The sequence below is a fragment of the Apteryx mantelli genome, chromosome 7, assembly GCF_036417845.1.
Source record: "Apteryx mantelli isolate bAptMan1 chromosome 7, bAptMan1.hap1, whole genome shotgun sequence".
In the NCBI taxonomy this organism is placed as follows: domain Eukaryota; kingdom Metazoa; phylum Chordata; class Aves; order Apterygiformes; family Apterygidae; genus Apteryx; species Apteryx mantelli.
In genome coordinates, this window is record NC_089984.1 from 10,804,904 (window position 1) to 10,823,894 (window position 18,991).

The 18,991-nt window shown below is 43.2% G+C and overlaps 1 protein-coding gene across 1 annotated transcript in view; it reads left to right on the forward strand.

The window, feature by feature from the left end:
- Positions 1 to 18,991, forward strand: part of ANK3 (ankyrin 3) — a 207,477-nt gene that overhangs the window by 154,673 nt on the left and 33,813 nt on the right. The window contains exons 30-38 of the mRNA XM_067299783.1: positions 1,660 to 1,814; positions 9,366 to 9,577; positions 11,356 to 11,563; positions 12,135 to 12,231; positions 14,721 to 14,949; positions 15,566 to 15,691; positions 16,454 to 16,576; positions 17,057 to 17,083; positions 18,797 to 18,878. Coding sequence (XP_067155884.1) covers positions 1,660 to 1,814; positions 9,366 to 9,577; positions 11,356 to 11,563; positions 12,135 to 12,231; positions 14,721 to 14,949; positions 15,566 to 15,691; positions 16,454 to 16,576; positions 17,057 to 17,083; positions 18,797 to 18,878 — 1,259 coding nt within the window. The remainder of the gene's footprint in view (positions 1 to 1,659; positions 1,815 to 9,365; positions 9,578 to 11,355; positions 11,564 to 12,134; positions 12,232 to 14,720; positions 14,950 to 15,565; positions 15,692 to 16,453; positions 16,577 to 17,056; positions 17,084 to 18,796; positions 18,879 to 18,991) is intronic.

The following is an 18,991-nucleotide window of genomic DNA, read 5'->3' on the forward strand; positions in this document are numbered from 1 at the left end:
TTTGACTGTTGTTTTCAAACCATATCATGAAACTTATTGCGTTAGGTTTCAAAATATTGGTGAGTGTTTGGTGTTCAATACCTGTTTAATACCTTCTCGCTAAGTATTCTTGTTAAACTTCATGCACAAAATTGTGTGGTTTCTAAATATTTACAGAGACAGTATCTGACATATTAGCCTGCAAAGATTGTATTACAATGTTAGTGTTCCGTTTGTATTCCTTTCTAACTAGAGAGTAAATATCTTAAGAAACAATGTATTTGAATTTTTGGTACTTACTTGCTGCACACAATGGGACACAGCAGCTACATTGCTTGTTAAAGGACTCAAGATAAGAGAACAGCCTGGGTGTTTCTAAAAGCATCTGAAATATGCATTAATTAAACTGTCTTTTACTATTTTCGTGGAAAAAAATCTAACTCTTCTTCTGAACTTCCAACTATTTTGTATTTTCACTCGTAATGGCTGCTTTGATTTCCCCAGTCAGGTAATTGATTGGTTGAGGGGCAGCCCAACACCTTGCCGGGGTGCAGTACTGTACAGTACATTACTGCCTACTTTCCCCATCATGTGATACTATCTTTAACTGAGTTATTACAGAGAGGTGAAATCCTTTGCAAACTCTGTAGGAAAATAATGATACTGTCTATTTAAATGTCTTAAAGCTGCATAATCCATAATTGTTCACTTATTGTGTGATTTCAGTCAGTTTGTCCTAGCATATTTTAATCTGCATATCCTGCCTGTGAAGCGTTTGGCAAAAGTGTCTGTTTTGTTGAGGAATGGCACATGAAGCGAATGGTGGTTTCTGTTGATTGTTCACAATGATTGTTTAATAATGCACTTGAAGTCCTCTGTGTAAGGTGCATTGTCCGGTGACGTAGGTGTATTATTTAACCGCCTTCCCGTTCCCCTTCCTTCCCCCCAAAATGTTTGACAGTTACTAATATCAGTGTGGTCATGCTGTTGCTTAACGCAGAGAAATCCATTCTGAAAGGAGCTAAACTTTGCCCAGTGACGCTTCCCGTACGGATGCTGCAGCTGGGACTTGGGCCATGAGAACCAGAAGGAGAAAGTGATGAGAAACGGCCTGTCTGGTTGCGCAGAAGCTGCATGAACACAGAGCCAGAGGGAGCTTTTAAAAGGCCGGGACTTAGCCTGAAGTCTAAATCCTACACGCACGCACAGTCCCTGTTGCAGTCAGTAGCTGTTGCATGCGTTGGGATAGCTGGACTGTTTCTGAACTAACTTTGGCCCTTTAAATCCCTTGAGCCAAATCCTGCTTTTAATTTTGCTAATGGCAGTTAAAAATCAACAGTGCTGTGTGTGCTGGAGGCAGGTTGGATCACCTACATCCCAGGATAAATGAGCAGGGAAAACTGTTTTTACCAAAATTTGTAGCCTCTTTTCGTGTCAACAGCTGTTTCATAAAGCTTATGTTAAAAATGAGCTACATATAAATATTTTTAAGCTACGTAAGGCTTATAGTTTAAATGATGAAGGATTGTGCAGCTTTGGCAATTTTAAATTCATTTTTACCATAACAGCGCTTATTATTTAAAATGACTGTAGTTGTCTTAAGAATTGAATGCCCATAGGAAAGTTAAGGGCAGTGAGGAGATATATGATTAAAAATAATATGGTTCCTTTTTTGTCTAGCCCCGTCATAGTGGAAATCCCACATTTTGGATCAATGAGAGGGAAGGAAAGAGAATTAATCGTACTTCGAAGTGAAAATGGGGAAACGTGGAAGGAACACCAGTACGACAGCAAACATGAAGACTTAACTGAAATACTCAATGGCATGGATGAAGGTAAACATTTTATCGAAGCTTTAGCAAGCCTTCTCTTTGTGCCAGCCTGCTAGCATGCGCAGGCTAAAGCAACCTGAAGTAAACCAGTGCCGGGGATATCTGGCTCTGGGCAACACACTGCATTACGTATTAAACTAATGGAAAGTGTGTAAAGAGAAGTGCTACAACAGTGGCCTGAAGACGTACTGACATGAGTGGTAAGTCTTGGCCTGAAGCTGTGCCCAGTTCGAGCAGAGGGGCAGTTGCTGTACAGCGCAGGGTTGGGAACAGCATCACAGCTAGCCGTCAGCGCGTCTCTGCTGCCTCGGCAGGGCCACGTTCAGGTCACTCCAAACCAAAGATAAACTGTAAATAACAGCCATCGTAGGCTTTCCCACATGTGGACCTCTGCCCGCGGCCCACAGACTACTCTTGTTTGAAACGGTATTGCTAGAGGTCGCATCCCATGAGCGCTCCACCTGCCTTCCTGGTGTCGCCCCTGCCCCTCTGGGAGGCCTGGCCTCCTGGTTATGCTTAGACATTGCTGTTTACATGAGAGTCCCTTAAGAGGAGAGGACTCAGCTGTATGTAATTCATCAGGAGATGCTGTGACAGATGGTCCCTGCTGACACATCCCGGGCACAGCCCGGCTGGGGCTGCTGCGCGGCCTTTGGCACTGCTCCGTTCTCTCCCTACCAAGTGCTTTTCAGTACTTCTGCTGATACGCCATTGCTCTTGCACTTTGCATCTGAGTGTGAATGAAATAGCCTATGCTTTGCACCTGGATTTTCTCTGGATAACACCCTAGAGGAAGTCACGGTGTGTTGGGGTACGAGCTGGAGGAAAGTTCCCTCATTATCAGCAAAAGCCATTCGAAGCAAATGATCAGGGTGCAGAGGGCAGCTCTGAGAGGGATCTGTGAGCAGCCTCTGCCTTGAGTCTTGGCCTTTCCTTGTCTGCAGAGGGCAACCTCTGTAAAAAGGCAAGTTTGAGAATATGGAAAGAAGAACAGCGGTGATATGAGAGGTTTCCTGAGAGATATGAGAGATGATCATCTGGATTGATTTCCTGGTCCTCTGGGAACAGGAACAGCAGAATGGGCTTGTGCAGTGAAAGTGTTTGAGCTGCACGTGAGCACATAAAAATACACAGCAACAGTCAAGACCTGTTTGTTGCATGGTGATCTGTCATGGCTATTTATTTCGAAATAAATATAATAGAACCAGTAAAGCACTAGAGCAGAAATACTGCAAATGGTGGGTTGGTGGGTTTGGAAAAATGCAATAAATCTCATAATGGAAGGGTACTTAAAAGCAGTGAAACAGGCAAAAGAATGAGTGTGACCCCAGTATAATATTGCTTGGGCAAGAATTGCTCTGGGATTGAAAGCAAGACTTTTCAGGAAAAAAAAAATTCACCGCTAGCCCCCGCCCACTACCACATGAGGTAGGAAATAACAGTCTGGCATTCGGCCGAAGTATCTGCACTTTGTCAGCGTTGAGGCAGTCAGAACTGATCAGCAGCTTGTGTATTCACTGCTGGTGCTTTCCAAACCGAGCTTAGCTCAGTTTTGGAATGGGAACGTTTTGGGCACAAAATACTGTTCTAAAGCACTCCAGCTTGCATCACTAACAACAGAGCTCTCCAAAGGTGCGACGGGGTGAATCTGCATGTCACAAAGAGGAGAGCTCAATAAATAAAAGCACTTTAGGGCAGGTGGGCACAAAGCCCTCAGTCCTCAGAGCCTGAAATAACAGGCTTCACAGTTTGGAGCCAGAATACAACTTTCTGGCCTGCTGAAGGTTTCAGGTGACTCTTTGCTTCTGGGGAACTGCTGTTTGAGGTTAGTGGGTATGTGCACAGCTGCTGAATCACAGAAAGTGCGATGGACCCTCGAGTGTTTCCTTAGAGTGAAAATATTTAGCGTCTCAAAAGCCAAGCCACAGAAATGCCATTTACCAGCCCAAGCAATCATTTATGAGAAAAAAAGGGAAAAAAATACTGCAGACACACCCAGAGCACTGTCTTGATTATTTGCTATGTTCGTTTTAACTTAATCATTGTTTAGTTAGAAAAAAAATTAAAATAGTACAAGGGTTTTGAAAAAATTCATATCCAGTTAAATGACACCATTTCTGTGTTAAAAGGTCTTCCAAGAAATGACATAAAATCATGATTTCGTAGAATTAAAAGCAGTTTTTCATCTGAGGTTTTACTGTTTGGTTACAAAATATCACAAATAGACTTGGATCTAAAGCAAAATCTTGGTTCTCAGAAGCCATAACTTTGGGCAAAGTTTGATTCCAGGTATCAACTGTGGAGACAGAACCAAGCTTTAATTGAAGTAAAAAGAAAACAGTGAAGGCTTTGGTGCCAGCTAGATGGTCAGTCATTTCTAGAAGTTTAGCGTGTCCCTGTAAGAAAGGTCATCTGCGCAGTCATCTCGAAAGGCCGTAACCTGCTTCAGCAGGGCCCGTTTTTTCACTCGAAGCAGCCGGTCAGCGTTGTGTGGGACCTGCTGCGATGCACTGGCGCTTTCCCAGCCGTGTAGGGAAGGAGGACAGTCGTACTTTTCTTGCCGGCTCCTTAATACGCTGACTTTTTAAAGATGAAGCCTGCTTCTCCGTTTTGCTTTTTTGCTGTGTTGCCCTTCACGCAGCCAGCAGGGATAAAAGCGAGGACATCTTTCCTCTTTCTCCGGGGGGAATGCTGAAAAGCTGCCTGGGCTTTATTGGAAGCAGCACCATCTGCTGGAACAACCTCACGTCAGACTCGCATAATCGAGAGCAGCAGGCAACGCTTCAGGGTACTAAATGCACGATTAAATAATAGCAGAACTTCACCCTCGCTGCCGTGGAGGAACAGTGAACCCTAACAGAAGGAGTCGGTTTGTCTTTGGTGCTGAGAGGTTTCTGCTTAAAGTAGTTTTTATTCTAAAGACGGTGTTGGACAGGTGCCGCGCAACCCTCGGCCCTCGGGAAGGCTGGGGCACCCTGGGCAGCGGGGAGTCACCAGGAGCCACTTTCTCAGGCTGTATTAAATTTATTTAAATTTAAATCAACTAAAATATCTTTTTTAGGGGAAAGTTCTCTGTCTTGTTGTTGGTAGATGTGTTACATTCTCAGTAGAGCTTCTTTCAGGTGTAATTTGCCCTTGTGTTTTACGTTCCTGCACCCTTTACAGGTGTCTTTCTGTAGCTGTAGACAAATTGTGATCACAAATGCACATGCTGGGGTAGCGAATCTTCTGACAGATGTTTGCAAAGTAGTGAGTGAGCCAAGAAATGCTAATATTTGTGGCTACAGTATGCTTGCAGCTGCACAGTGTGGTTTCAGATGGGAAGCAGGAGCTTTTACATAACTAGTTCTTTGAATCTACAGATCAAACCAGAGTGTGACCTTGTTTACGCTCACAGTTTAAAATACTGCCATAAATCACTCTACAGTGATTTTGCCACGTTTCCGAGAAAAGTTTTCAACCTTATCGCTCTTAAAACTTCTGTTGTGAACAGCAAGAAAAGAGACTGTGCAAAAATTTTTGAAAGAACGTGTAAAGGATGTTGTGTCATTTGAGGATGCTCCTTGCTATATATGTGAGCATCTAGTTATATATGTGAGGCACTGGAGTAGGGAGGATGGTTTAGATGCCCTCATTTTTTAAGCCCAGCCTCGCTGCCCGCGATTTCTGCTTGCCTCCCCCTCCTTGTGCCTCCCTCCTGCCGTTTGCTCTGTGAGCGGTGTCCTGTGTGCCCCACCTTCCACGCCAATAATTTGTTAATGCAGCTGGTCTCTGCAGTGGGGACACTGGTGTTGCAGACTTATCCCACTGCCGAGTCTCTCTGTAGCGGGACACTTTGCTCCGCTCTCCCCTGGAGCGAGGTGTTGCAGGAGGGCTGCAAAACCCCGAGAGCTGTTTGCTCTCCCTGTTGCAGGTGGGATTTGCTTTTCCAGCACCAGCAAAATGCCTTTTAAGGCTCTGGAAAGGGAAATGAGATACCAGATCACACTAAGACACTTTGAAGCTCCTGAAACGACCAGATTTTCTGTGATTTCCCTGATTCCATTTTCAGTTAGAAGGTGCTTGCTCTGTGTTACTTTATCTGAGGGTAAGAACGAAAGGTGCTAGACAGAGGGTGAAAGCGAGCCGCAGGAGCCTCTTGAGTGACAAAGCCAATGTGCTCACTTCCCTTGGCCTGAGCTGGCCCCTGCAGAGTCCCGGCCACCTTGGAGAAGAGTGGCTGGGCTCCCTCTTTCCTGCCTGGCAGCCATCACGCAGCACTTGCGTGGCGGCATGGATGGGGAGAAGGGAGCAGTCCTCTTCTCTTCTCTTGCTCCCTCCTCTCCTTCTCTCCATCCTGGTCTCTGATTCCTCATTCCATCAACCAGCTCCCTCCTCTGTGCTGGGTTAGTGCCAGCCCTTTCCCGCTATCTCTCTTTCTTCACATCTGCCCTACTTGCCACTTCCTTCCTATGTCCTTTCCTTGGTTTTGCTTTTCTCGCCAAAATTGTTTGCTAATTTTGGCAGAAGGAAACTCAATGCCAGCATTTGCTTGGGACATGCATCTAGTGCTGTTCTGTGGGCCGAGCCCGTCTCCGCTGGTGGCCTCTGGACCAGGGTGGAAGGATGCTTCTCCCAGCCACCTTCCCCCGAGCTCCGGGATCTCTGCAGAGGTGACGTGGGAGGCAGTGCTCTGCTCGGCTTTCCTGCCCAATACCTGGTAGCTCAGCAGCTTTCCTCACTCCTGTGCCTTCTGGTGGAGGAACGCAGCTGGTGCTGTGTCCCTGCCACTGAGCAGCGCTGGCCCCCAGCAGCTGCCCTGTCCCGCTCCCCCAGGGCAGCGGGGAGGCAGGCTGCTGGCCGGTAGCACTGGCTGTTACTGGAGAGACTGCTTTCGTGCCCAAGGGTGAGCTTGCCATGTCCTAATGGGAGAAGTGTGATAAAGTGGCTCGGAAAGAAAGCTGCTTCCCCGGGTGCTGCCCTTAGCATGGTCTGATGGCGACTGTCACGAGGAGATGTAGGCCAGCCTAGTTTTACCATGGGAATTGCCCTGTCCAGGAATCACTGCGTGGAGAAGGCAAATGTAGCACAGGCGAAGGAGGGTGTGAGCTGAGAAGCGACAGCAAGAGCTGACCGGGGCCAGGACCTGGTCCAAGCTCAGAGATGAGATAGGGAATCATTGAAATGTGTCTCTGAGTTTCTATTGCCTGTTCCTACCTGCTTTTCATAGGCTTAGGATAAACGTACCTGACACTTGGGTGGCGGAAGGAGACATGCATGGAGCATGCACAATGCATCCTTCCTGATTTACTGAAACTTGATGGCAATAGGTGTCCTTTGGGCTATTAGCACAAATCCAGGAGACAGTGGCACCTGGAATCTCTTCCCAGTTCTGCTGCTGACTCTCCTGCTTAGCCTCTCTCTGCTTTGCTATCTCCATCTGTAAGATGAGTTTTATACCATATTTCTCTGTGGTTTAAAGAAAACACCAGAACCTTTGAGTTTTTAAATTGAAACACATTACATAGGCATAAAGTGTCAGTGATTGAGGAAAGCAGTAATGATGATCACTCTTGCTATAAAATGCATGAGGTGCATTCAGAAAACATGACTTTTCCCAAGACAAGTTTTCCCTGTTTCATTAAATCTCTCATGCTAACGCTGCATTTCTTACGGCAGTCAGAGAGGTGGTTTAGGATCGCTCACCTTCCCTGATTTTTGTTTGAGGGCAACTTGGTGAGGAAGCTTACATATGTATTATCTAAGCATAATCTCCTTAAAATATATAGTCCAACTCCTCTCCATGCTTGACTGTTACTCTGCTACTCTAAACTTCATATCTTCTCTCTCCTCCAAACAAGAGTTCCTGTCAGTCTCAAAGGATTTTAAAAATCTTCTTACATAAAACAGTAATTTTCTGCTTCAGGAGAACTTAATTATCCATCATCTATGTGAGTATTTTACAGTGGGTTTAGTCTCTAGCAGCAAACAAGAGAATGCATAGGATTTACCAGTCAAGCTTATACCTGCCTGGGAATTTAAGAATCCAGTTTGTCTCCTGCACAAGCCATTGCTTCCAGAGGCTGCAGGCAGGATAGCTAAGTCATTAGAGGGCTTCAGATAGCGTCTCTGAGTCAAAGCTAAGGGAAGCTGACATTATGATAAGAAAATTTCCTCTTCCGTAGCTTCCTATGTTCCACAGCAATACTGTGCAATTAATCCAAATTACCTGCTGAAGGTTTTAAAATGGAAAACTGACATTTTACCAAATTTATATCCTAATCTTTTGGAACTGTAATTGCTACTTACATATTCAGAGGAAGAAAGTGCATCAGCCATGTAAAGTAAAGAATCTACAAGTTTCTACTGTCTTGGTACTGTTTCTGGTCCTCTTGCTTTGTCCTGCTGTATCCGGTAGAAATGTCATGTTTCGAGGAATGAACTTTTTCTTTAGGAATGTGCCGTTCTTATGAAAAAGAACAAAATGAGAGTGGGAGCTTGTGGAGGGCTGGAATGAAGCCTGGAGTCGATAGCTAGAAAGGCAGAGTGCAAGAAAATTGCATGAGAATTGCATGACAGTCATGTAATTATCTTCATTTGTGAATAGCGTTTGTATCACGGGGATTTCATTAGTACACATATATACACACACTTGCATAATTAGTTGTATTTGATATATCGCAGAGATTTCCTCAATGCATATATATAATCTAATTAATATAATTTGGGTAGATACTCTGTGCCCCTTTCTGAGACCTGGTGACCTGGCATGCTGGTAATGTGGCTGGGGGCGCTAATTTTTGACGGCATCTTTCTCTTCCAGTCATCTCTGAGGATGCTTTAAGGTTTCTGTGGGAATTGAGGAGCACAATACAGTTACCTGGGAGCATATAGCTGAAGGCCTGATCCATGGAAGGTCCCACTGTGGTTTTGCTGGTAGTGCTGGCAGGCAGTGCTGTGACATCCACAGTCTCCCACAGGCCCCAGTGTGCAGTCAGGATTGTATGAGTGCCACTCTGGGAGATGCCTTTCTCGGATGCCTTACCTGACCAAATTCCCATTTGCATGCTTGGCATGGAGTTGGATGGTTCATGAACAGTCTGTGATTTCCTGTGCTTTTCTGCAAGTCAGAGCTGTGCGAGGGAATAGGGTGGACATAAATGTCTTTCAAAGGTGTGGTTGGAAAGATCAGTGCACTCGTGTGCTTCCATATTTAGAGGAGAAAGTGAAGGAAGTTTGACTGTCTCCTCCTGATCTCCGTGGGCTCCAGTGCTGCATCCTGAACCCGCCATCCTGCAGCACTTGCTGCTGGTGAAGAGACAGTCACATCCTAGTGGTTAGGGGCTTTGGAGGATCTGTGTGACCAGTGCTGTCATCGCTCACTGTCAAATGTATGCAGAAGATAAAGCAAAAAAAAAGCTTGAATGAATAGCAATGATTTTCTTCCTGTAGTAAGTTTAAAAATCCTCTTGGGCAGTTTAAGATGGATTGAAATCCTTGCACTAATTAAAAGATGTGTCCGATATGAGCCTGGCTAGGCAATACCTCAATGTTTTAATTGTCTCTCCCTCTCAGAGTTAGACAGTGTGGAGGAACTAGAGAAGAAGCGTATCTGCAGGATCGTCACGAAGGATTTCCCTCAGTACTTTGCAGTGGTTTCACGAATCAAACAGGAGAGTAACCAGATTGGCCCTGAGGGAGGGGTCCTGAGCAGCACGACAGTGCCCCGCGTCCAGGCGTCCTTCCCGGAGGGTGCGCTGACCAAGAGAATCCGCGTGGGGCTCCAGGTAAGGCCGTTGTCACCAGCTTCATGCAAATGGCGCCTTCAAACGGAGACTCTTCTAGCGTTGTTGGCCTTCATGCATAAAACTTGCTCCTAAGGAGCCCTCTGCTCCTCAGAAGCAGGTTGCACGGTAGTTAGCGTTCTCTGCCTGGGCTCTGAAAAGATGCGCACGTGCCAGGTGATGCCCAGGCCTCCAACCTGGGGCAAAAGCCCAGCTCCCTTCGACTGTCACCTTGAGTGCTGCTAAGCCTCGGAAGGAAAAGCAAAAGGCCGGGAGCAGCTGCAGCCTCTGTAACGCTGCATGCCATCTTCGGAATGGCCAGAGCTGCTGGCCCCACGGAGCTGCACAGCTGTGGTGCGGTCCCAGGCGCCCTGGCCAAGGAGCAGCTTGTGCCTGGTGTGCCTGGACTGACCCTTGCCATAGGGCTGTGTGTGGGGACAGAGTGTGTCCAGCTCTCTGCCAGCTGTTTTGAGGTCAAAAAAAACCCCATAAACATCTGTTGTTGCTTAGGGCATTCACCACTGGCATTTCCAGCTATAGGCAGAAGCTGGGAAGAGCAAATAGCTTAAACTCTCCTTAGATAAACTGCATAGAAAGTGGAGAAATGTTTTGTAGGAGGGATCTTTTTCACTGAGTTCTGCTAATTATCACTTAAAATTACTTAGTAACCTGACAAGTCTGATGGGTTCATGAAACAGGGATGCTGATTCAGATTCCATTGCCTGGAATTCACACCAAAACATTTCTCATCTGTTAACAGTATTTCACATAAAGACTATTAATCTTGAGAAACTGGAAGCTCTGCTATTACTGTTATACAGCTGCCTTTACCAGAGCTATTTAGTGTGAAATAAACACATCTCCATATGCACTGTTGTTGCTGCTGAGACTGCAATGTAGCTACATACCCTTTGCATGTCAATACATTATGTAAATTGAATAATGCAGCAAGTCACAGGTCATCCTGATTGAAACAGAGACTTGAAATTAAAAAAAAAAAAAGTAAATACAAAAACCCAGATGCCCCGTGAGATGGCTGCCACTTTTGAATTCAAGTCTTACTTGACAGAAACAGCAGAAATCGTATAACATTTCTACCCACGTTTGGATATTTTTCCTTTTCTTCCCGTATAAAGTTAGGAAATCACTGAAGGCGCAAAGTGGAGGTGGAAGGTCTGAAACTTGCTTATAGCTCAGCTGAATGTTAATGCAGATATTTGCATTCTTTATGAATTTGACCCAAGCAAGTATTTGTTTCCTAAAAATCAATAGTAGAATAGCATAGGAAGCACTGAGGACAGAGGTAACTGAAATTCAAGTGTTCTTAGCGAGCATGGGTTTGTATTTGGCAGAGATTTGAGAATGCTTCAGCATCTGTGTCATAGCAGCTTTTCTAATCCTCACTTTCCAAAACTCTGCTAACAAAATAGGACTCTTTTTGTATTTTGAAATATTATTTAATGTCATGCAGCACTGAAAATTAAAAACAAAAACAACCACCCTCTGAAAACCTCTCAGTAAATACTGTAAGCACCTTGTGAGATTTATGATTTTGCTCTGCAGGTTAGCTGTTAGGAAATCATAAGTGGGTTGTTGGAAAAAATACCAAGGCATGAATTGTACTAATAATCACCCTAGAGAGCTATAAGGCAGCATAGGAAAAAGTAAAACAAAATTCTATGGAAAATAAAATGAAATTTGAGTTGTCTTTTGGGAAAAAATCCTGCATGTCTAAAACCAATTTGAAGCTCTAATTTGAAATATTTTCCCTGTGTTGTCAGGCTCAGCCAGTTCCAGAGGAGACTGTCAAAAAAATCCTTGGAAACAAAGCAACTTTCAGTCCCATTGTCACTGTGGAGCCAAGAAGAAGAAAATTTCATAAGCCGATAACCATGACAATTCCCGTGCCACCTCCGTCAGGAGAAGGTGTAACCAATGGGTACAAAGGAGACACAACACCCAGCCTTCGACTTCTATGTAGCATTACAGGTTAGACAGAATCATGCTCTTTGCAAAGGTTTCTGTGACCGCAGTGCCTCTGCACTCACTCATTTAACTGTTCAACTTTTGCTTTCCAGTGAGGGAACATTAATGTGCTAGATCCAGTAGAGTTCAACTCTTGTGAGCAAAGCCAGCTGAGGTCATTCAAAAGGCTTACGCCAATTCCCTGGGCTTTGAATCTGGTCTCATGCCATTATAAAAGAATTCCTGCCAACAAATACTGAATACTACTTTATATTTAGCCAGTATGAAGAATTGCAGCCTTGGCTGTCACACACTGTTGTCAATAAAAATAGTTTGCAGAAGTATTTCTGGCCTAGCTAGTATCAAGGGAAGTTTTGCTATTGACTGTAGATAAGTCCCTTGCTTACATCAGCACCGTTTTCTGGTATATAACATATGACTTAATATATAACATGTAATTCAGATGTTTGAGAACGTTATTGCCTAGGTTCTCTGTTTACTTGTGAAGCCAAATAAGTTAAGATGGAAATGTTCTCATGTGGTCTGTGCATGCTAGGTGTTTGAAAGCAAATTTCTGTGCTTTGTATTTTCTTAGGAGGTACTTCACCTGCGCAGTGGGAGGATATCACGGGCACCACTCCACTGACATTTACAAACGACTGCGTCTCATTCACAACCAACGTTTCAGCCAGGTATGGTGATAGAGGTTGCCAAATATACCCAGTGAGTAGTTTCCCTAGACTAAAAATGTGGGTTGTCGTGGGTTTTCTTCATCTTTCTATAGTTCTTTTACAAGACTGATATAAAAGGGTAGCAGACCAGATGCTTTTTTGTCACTGTGTATGAGCATCTGACACTTACAGGGTTGCAGATGAAGCTTTGACCTGGCCTCTCCTGCCTGGGTGATGGCTCCTGGAGTCGCGTGTGCTGTTTCTCTAAAGGCTGCAGTGACACACGGGGCTTTGTTTTTCTGCAGACCTGTCAAACTGTGGATGCTCTTCATAGTCTCCTCTATGATTTTGCTAATTTCCCATTAGGTTGTTACAAAGCTTGAAATACTTCACTGAAAATACAAACCCTTCTGAAACTGAAGAGCAACTGAGCACAGGAAATCAGACTGGAAAGTATTATGGAGCTGTACCGTATCAGTCACTGTTGCTGTAGCCCAGGAAATGTCTTGCAGGAATCACTGGAGATGTTTCTCGGGAGAGGACTCTGTCTTGCGCCTCACACTCTTTCAATGTCTGTCTCTGCACCAAACTCTTGTGCAGGTGAACAGTCTCAGGAGTCACCGTATGTCTGTTAAAGGAATTGTGTCTTAGAGAAAGGGAGAAAGAAAATAATTCTTCTGCGCAGAGTTTATCTGTCTCTCCTCTGGTAGAGGAAACTAGTCTTTTCAGTATTTTCTGTTGGTTAGGTTGTGTAATGGGGCTTATTTGTCTGATTAACCCTACTTCGACAAGGAGTCCAGTATCCCAAAGCTGATAAAATCTGATCTCTGCGGGCACACAAGACCTGCTCAGACACTGGGGTTTCAGAATTTATCCCTTGAATATATAGCTTTCCTGGGAGTGGTAGATCGGTCAATACTCCAGCTCCAGTTAAACAGGTGGCTGCTTCCAGCTGAGGCACACACAACTGTCTGCAACTTGGAAGAAAAGTACAAACTAAATTTTGGGGGTTAAAATCCTCTCTGAGCGTTCATCTGTGTGCATTCTGTTTACACCGCTCTAATTCCTTTGAATGACAGATTGGGCATCTGCACAGCAGCTCAGGTGCTTTGAGGCTAGCACTGAGCTGATTTAGGGGGAAAAAAAAAAAGCAATTTTAATTTTGAAGTAAATGCAAGTTCATCTGCTGACAAATTCTTCTCGACTTGAAAGCCGTGTGGCCGTGTAAGGCCGCGCTTGCGTGAAGCTGGCGCAGTCCCTCATCCCATCTTGCTCTGCGGACTTGCAGCCCTGCTGCAAGGCAGAGGGACGGTGGCCAAGGGGACAGTGACAGGCAGGTGCGCTGGTACCCCCTTGTCTGGAGGTGGCATAATTATGATGGAGCTCTTCTCAGCCCCAATTCTTCCTGCCTTGACCCAGGGCTCTCCGCTACGAGATCAGTGTCATGCACGTATTTTCTCAATTACAATGTACAATGTACAAATGTACAATGTACAAATGTACAATTACAACCCATCATTTCTTGTGAGAGAAGTTTTAATGTGCTTTTTTATTTATGTAGAGTTTATTATTTCAATAGCAACAGAAAAGGAAAGTTTAAAATGCTCAATTAAAAAATTTGGAGAGGATTCATAAAAACATACTTAAAGTTAAAGACATTCAGTTTCTGGCTTCAGTTTTTTTAGTTGACAATTATGTAAAAATGACTTTTTCACAAAGATGTCGTTTGCCAAAAAATCATGGTTTGAAGTGAGTTTTGATGGACTTGATGGTCTTACTGATTGAAGACTTACAGCAGGATCTGTACAAATCATGCATCCTAGTGGAGAAAATTTATAGCATGCCAGATTGAGTTTATCTTATGTGCCTGACATTTGCATCTATAAAAAGCTTTATAGAGAGAAAGAATTGCTGAAAGAATAGAGCAGGGTGGAAATATTGTGGCAAAGATCTGAATAAAGTAAAAATTAAAATATTTATAAGTCGTATCAGACTTGTCATCAAGCTTGTCTTAGGAGGAGAATATGACAGTATAACATTTATCCTTCAGAGAAACTTCACTGTGGGCATACACAGTTTCAAACTACATGGGAGATGTGATTTTGCTGTATATATGTGCAACCAAAGAGGTTGTTTAGATTTCATATAAATCAAATGTACAGTGAAACATCAGCAGGTCACAATATACATGGCATGTGGTCACAAGGAGTACACCATATCCCCAATTTAGCTTCAAGTGCACCTTTAAAATAAACAATTTTAGGATATACCAGTGTGAAAAGGGTCAGATAAAGTTATCAACCTCTCAGTGCCGGATACTGCCATTTTTGGAAGCTTGAAGCTCCATTGGCAATGTGAGGAAACCACAGCTTTGACACTGGGAAGTCTGCAGGGGCAGTATAAATCCAGAATGGCCAAGGATCACAGGATGTGGGGTTTCTCTTTAAAGGTTTGAGAAATGTTTGAGCATAATGAAAAGTTCATTTAATGGTTTGCTTTCTCCCGATCAGGTTTTGGCTTGCAGACTGCCATCAAGTACTAGAAACTGTTGGACTGGCTACACAGCTTTACAGAGAATTGATATGTGTTCCTTATATGGCAAAGTTTGTGATATTTGCCAAAATGAATGACCCTGTGGAATCCAATTTGCGTTGCTTCTGCATGACTGACGACAAAGTGGATAAAACTTTGGAGCAACAAGAGAATTTTGAAGAAGTTGCAAGAAGCAAAGACATTGAGGTACGTTTCTTACTCGCAGCCTGGCTTCCTCCGTGTAAATGGACAATCTGTTTTCCAGGTGGTGACAGGTCCTACAAAAGGGTTTCACAGCCACTATAAGCACAGTTAAGTAAAGGTTTACAGTCAGTCTGTGCCAAAAAATGTCTTAGAAGGAGGCCAAAAGAGGACAAGGTGGGGGGAGCTAGAGGATCTGTCTCCAGGCGGGAGCCCCGGGCCAGCCTGTGGCGGGTTTTGGGCATGCTGCTGTAGCACGGCCCTGCTCGTGCTTTGGGGACTGCTGACCTGGGATCCCCTCTCAGCTGCCAGGCGCACAGTCGCGTGAGTGGGGCTGGTTCAGCATGCATAGGTAGGTGCTAAGACGTTGTGTCTTGAAGGGAATCTACATATTCTTTCTCCTTCAGAGAAGTCACTCATGTAACTCAAGGTTTTCCAAAGTGCCCACACTCAAAATTGTCTTTCTGTAATGCGCTTTTATTTTCGGATTTGCCATTGAAATTTAATCTGGCCCATGTTAAACTGAAGAAAGAACTAGGATGGAGGAAATCATGCTATACTTATGTGCCTCAATCTACTATGAAAAGAGGTTTTACTGATTTTTATTTCATTGCTTTGATAGGTTCTGGAAGGAAAACCTATTTATGTTGATTGCTATGGAAATCTGGCCCCTTTGACTAAAGGAGGACAGCAGCTTGTTTTTAATTTTTATGCTTTCAAAGAAAATAGACTGCCATTCTCTATCAAGGTAAAATTAATAAAAAAAATCTGCTGAGATTTTTTTTTTCCTGTGATAACCTTTTTTCAGCCTGGTATGACTAACTTGCCCCTAGGATGTAAGTGTCATTGTTTAACAGGTGAATAACATGGAGAGGGTGCTTTGCATGAAGCCACAAAAATGTTGCTAGCAGAGCTGGGACCAGAATACCTATATCGATTCACAGCCTTTTATCAAAACTGTATTGCAAGTTTGACCGCCTGAATAGTAGCAGTAGATCACTACTTCCCAGGGACTAAAAAGAGGTGAAACATTCAATAATGTATTGTACAGCAGAACAGCCTCCAAAAAAATGCATGCAGACTACGCATCTCTGAATGACCATGAACAGATTCTTGCTGCCCTTGGCCTTTTCACAGCCTTGGTGCAAAAGAAGGTGCTAAGCATTTTGGTGAGCCCAAGTGCAAAACTTGGCAGAGAGAAATGAATGTGAGCTAAAAACATTACTCAGTTTTATACTGAAATATTGCTGTCTGGTTGGACTTGGCCGATGCCTTGTGGTGCATGGCTTTGGGGAACTTGTTTCCAGGCAGAGAACGTGAAGCTGATGCAGCTCTGTTACGACAGCTCCCTTCCCCTGTGGCCCCTCGGGCCGAATCCCAGCTCAGGGCCTTGCTCTGTACCCATCAGAGAGCTGCTTTTGGAAGGGAACTCTTAGAAACTGTCCAGAAACCGCCCCATTTTTTCTGAATGAGAGCGTATTACTCCAATGTACAATAATTTCTTTTCTAGGTAAGAGACACCAGCCAGGAACCTTGTGGTCGTTTATCATTTTTGAAAGAACCAAAGACTACAAAAGGACTGCCACAAACAGCTGTCTGCAACTTGAATATCACTCTTCCAGCACACAAAAAGGTATTTGTTAGGAAATGTAAACATTTTCCTTAGGGTTGGTTTGTTTTTATTTTTGCTCTTTTAGTTCTTTTTTTTTTTTCTGCTAGTGATAAAGAAACCCTGTGACATGCCAGTAATGAGAATGCTTTGGATTATGATTAAGGCTTTTTAAATTTGTTTTATTGGTTTCCTGTTTGTAGAACGCTTTTAAAGTCTCTTGTTACTGTGGTGTCAAGTTCCTATAATTTTTATGATTCTGTTTACAGCTCATGCTTCAGCCTGCAGCTCATAGGTTTATGCTTTCAGTAACGTCACATGTTGATTTGCTTTGGATGTAAGATTTGTGTGTGTGTGTGTGTGTTAACATTTTGGATTTGCTTTGCCTTATAAATCAGCTTGCATTTTGTGCTCCCGACTTGGTCCTTTTCATATCCTGATATTCTTTTCCCTGCTGTCCATTATAATATTCCTTGTCTCTGCAATGCATCTTGGGACCAAAAGGAAACAGAGTCAGATCAAGATGATGAGGTAATATAAACACTGTCTTCTGTTTTTATTTCCTTCAGATTTACTGAAGAAAAGTAAATATGCTACAGAAAAAATGTTACAATATTTTTAACTATGGCATTGAAATAATAACTAAAGAATAACTTTATCCTCGGCATCTGATATTCTGTTGCAAAACAGTAGAAGTGCACAAATGTGGAGAAACAGAATTTTATATTATGAAATTATACCAAGCCTCGAATAATAGTAGTCGAAAATTTAACTCATTTTCTTCTGAAAACACAATATAATTATAAAATTCAGACTAAGTCTATTTCTGGCAAAATCAAGAATGGTGTATTCGGTGTGATTTTAGCCCCTGTAGCAACACTGCCAGTGCTTTGGTAACTTGTATTTCTGAGAGGGATTTGACAACAATGGCCTATAATATTTTACTCCTGAAAATAAACTGGATCTTCTGATAAAGCAAAATAACCAAGAGCAATTTCTAAATATTGTATATAAATCTATTTTCAAATAAACCTCAGATATTTGCAGCTTAAAAATCCACAGCTTGTTGGAAACTGCAGCATTAGATTGTCAGGAAAATGTGTGTTTTATTCATTAGAGGTAGCAATAAATGCGATCACCTTATAAAAGAGACCACATAGATATATCCCATTTACCTACCAGCAGAGTTTCCTTTTCTTCCTGGTGGCAAATAAATATCTGTAGCCACCTGCTGACTAAAATAAAAGTAAAACACTCCCTCCGTGTTAAAAAAAAAAATAATAGCAACCACATCGCTTTGTCTCCGCATGATTTGTTCCTAGTGAGTTACTATGTAGCTATTACAATAGTTTTCTTTCTAAACAAACCATATTTTCAGCCGCATAACCAAGTAAGCTGATTTCTGAAGGACTTTTAATATTTAAGACATCGCAGTAGCAGCCGTACTATTGAACGCAGTGACTTATGATGCAATTTATTAGTTAACTATAGTAGTCTGCTTTCTAATCTGCATCTTTGCATTTTGTGCCTATTAAAAAAATCCCTCCCATGCCTTTTTTGTCCTTAATGTATTCACTTTAAAGCCAGTGTACATTGTGGTGTATGTGCTTTCGGGACAAATTAATTTGGGGAGAAATATTTGATCAGTCTAAGTTGTACTCCTATGAATGTTTTATGTCTGTATCTGTAGTCTTTTGTGTTGATCTCCTGTTTCTAGCCAAAGGTGATTTATTTTATAGAGAACAGAAAGTATTATGCCATTTCTGGCAGTATGAAGCATTTTACTAAGTGATAATGGGATAACACAGTATTGAGGCACATCAGGGCTGAATCATGAGCTAAGTCTGCTATCTAAGCCCTTGCTTCTCGTAGCAGAGCGCACCACTGTGAGCAGAGATGAGTCCGTGGGGCCATCTCTCTGGGTGACAGTCCCTTCCCTGCTCACTCCAGAAGGGCAGTAACTTGCGGCAGGTTTCTGCCACCTGCAATGGCTACAGTCCCCCTCTCCAGCGTCTGAAATTCATTGCAGGACAGACAGGAATGGAGGCAGCCTCTATCCATTCCTGGCTGCTTGCCCAAATTGCCTCCAGCATGCCATCCTGAAGCTGAACAGAGACATTTGTTCTCCTTTGTGGGGATGCGTAGTCCCAAATATGGCCCGTAATACTGAGGTTTGATGGTAGTTCTGCTCAAGTCGGGGATGGTGATACTAAAGGCACCAAACAGTGGTATGTTTTGTTGCAGACGGAGAAGGCTGACCGGCGTCAGAACTTTGTCTCCCTTGCTTTACGTAAGCGCTACAGCTATCTGACTGAGCCTGGAATGAGTGAGTTGCTCTTACCAAAGTACTAAACTGTATATATGTGAATTTTATAAGAAGAGACATTTTTTCTATAAACGTTGTATTTTGGTGTCATTTTGAAAAAAAATATATCTAAA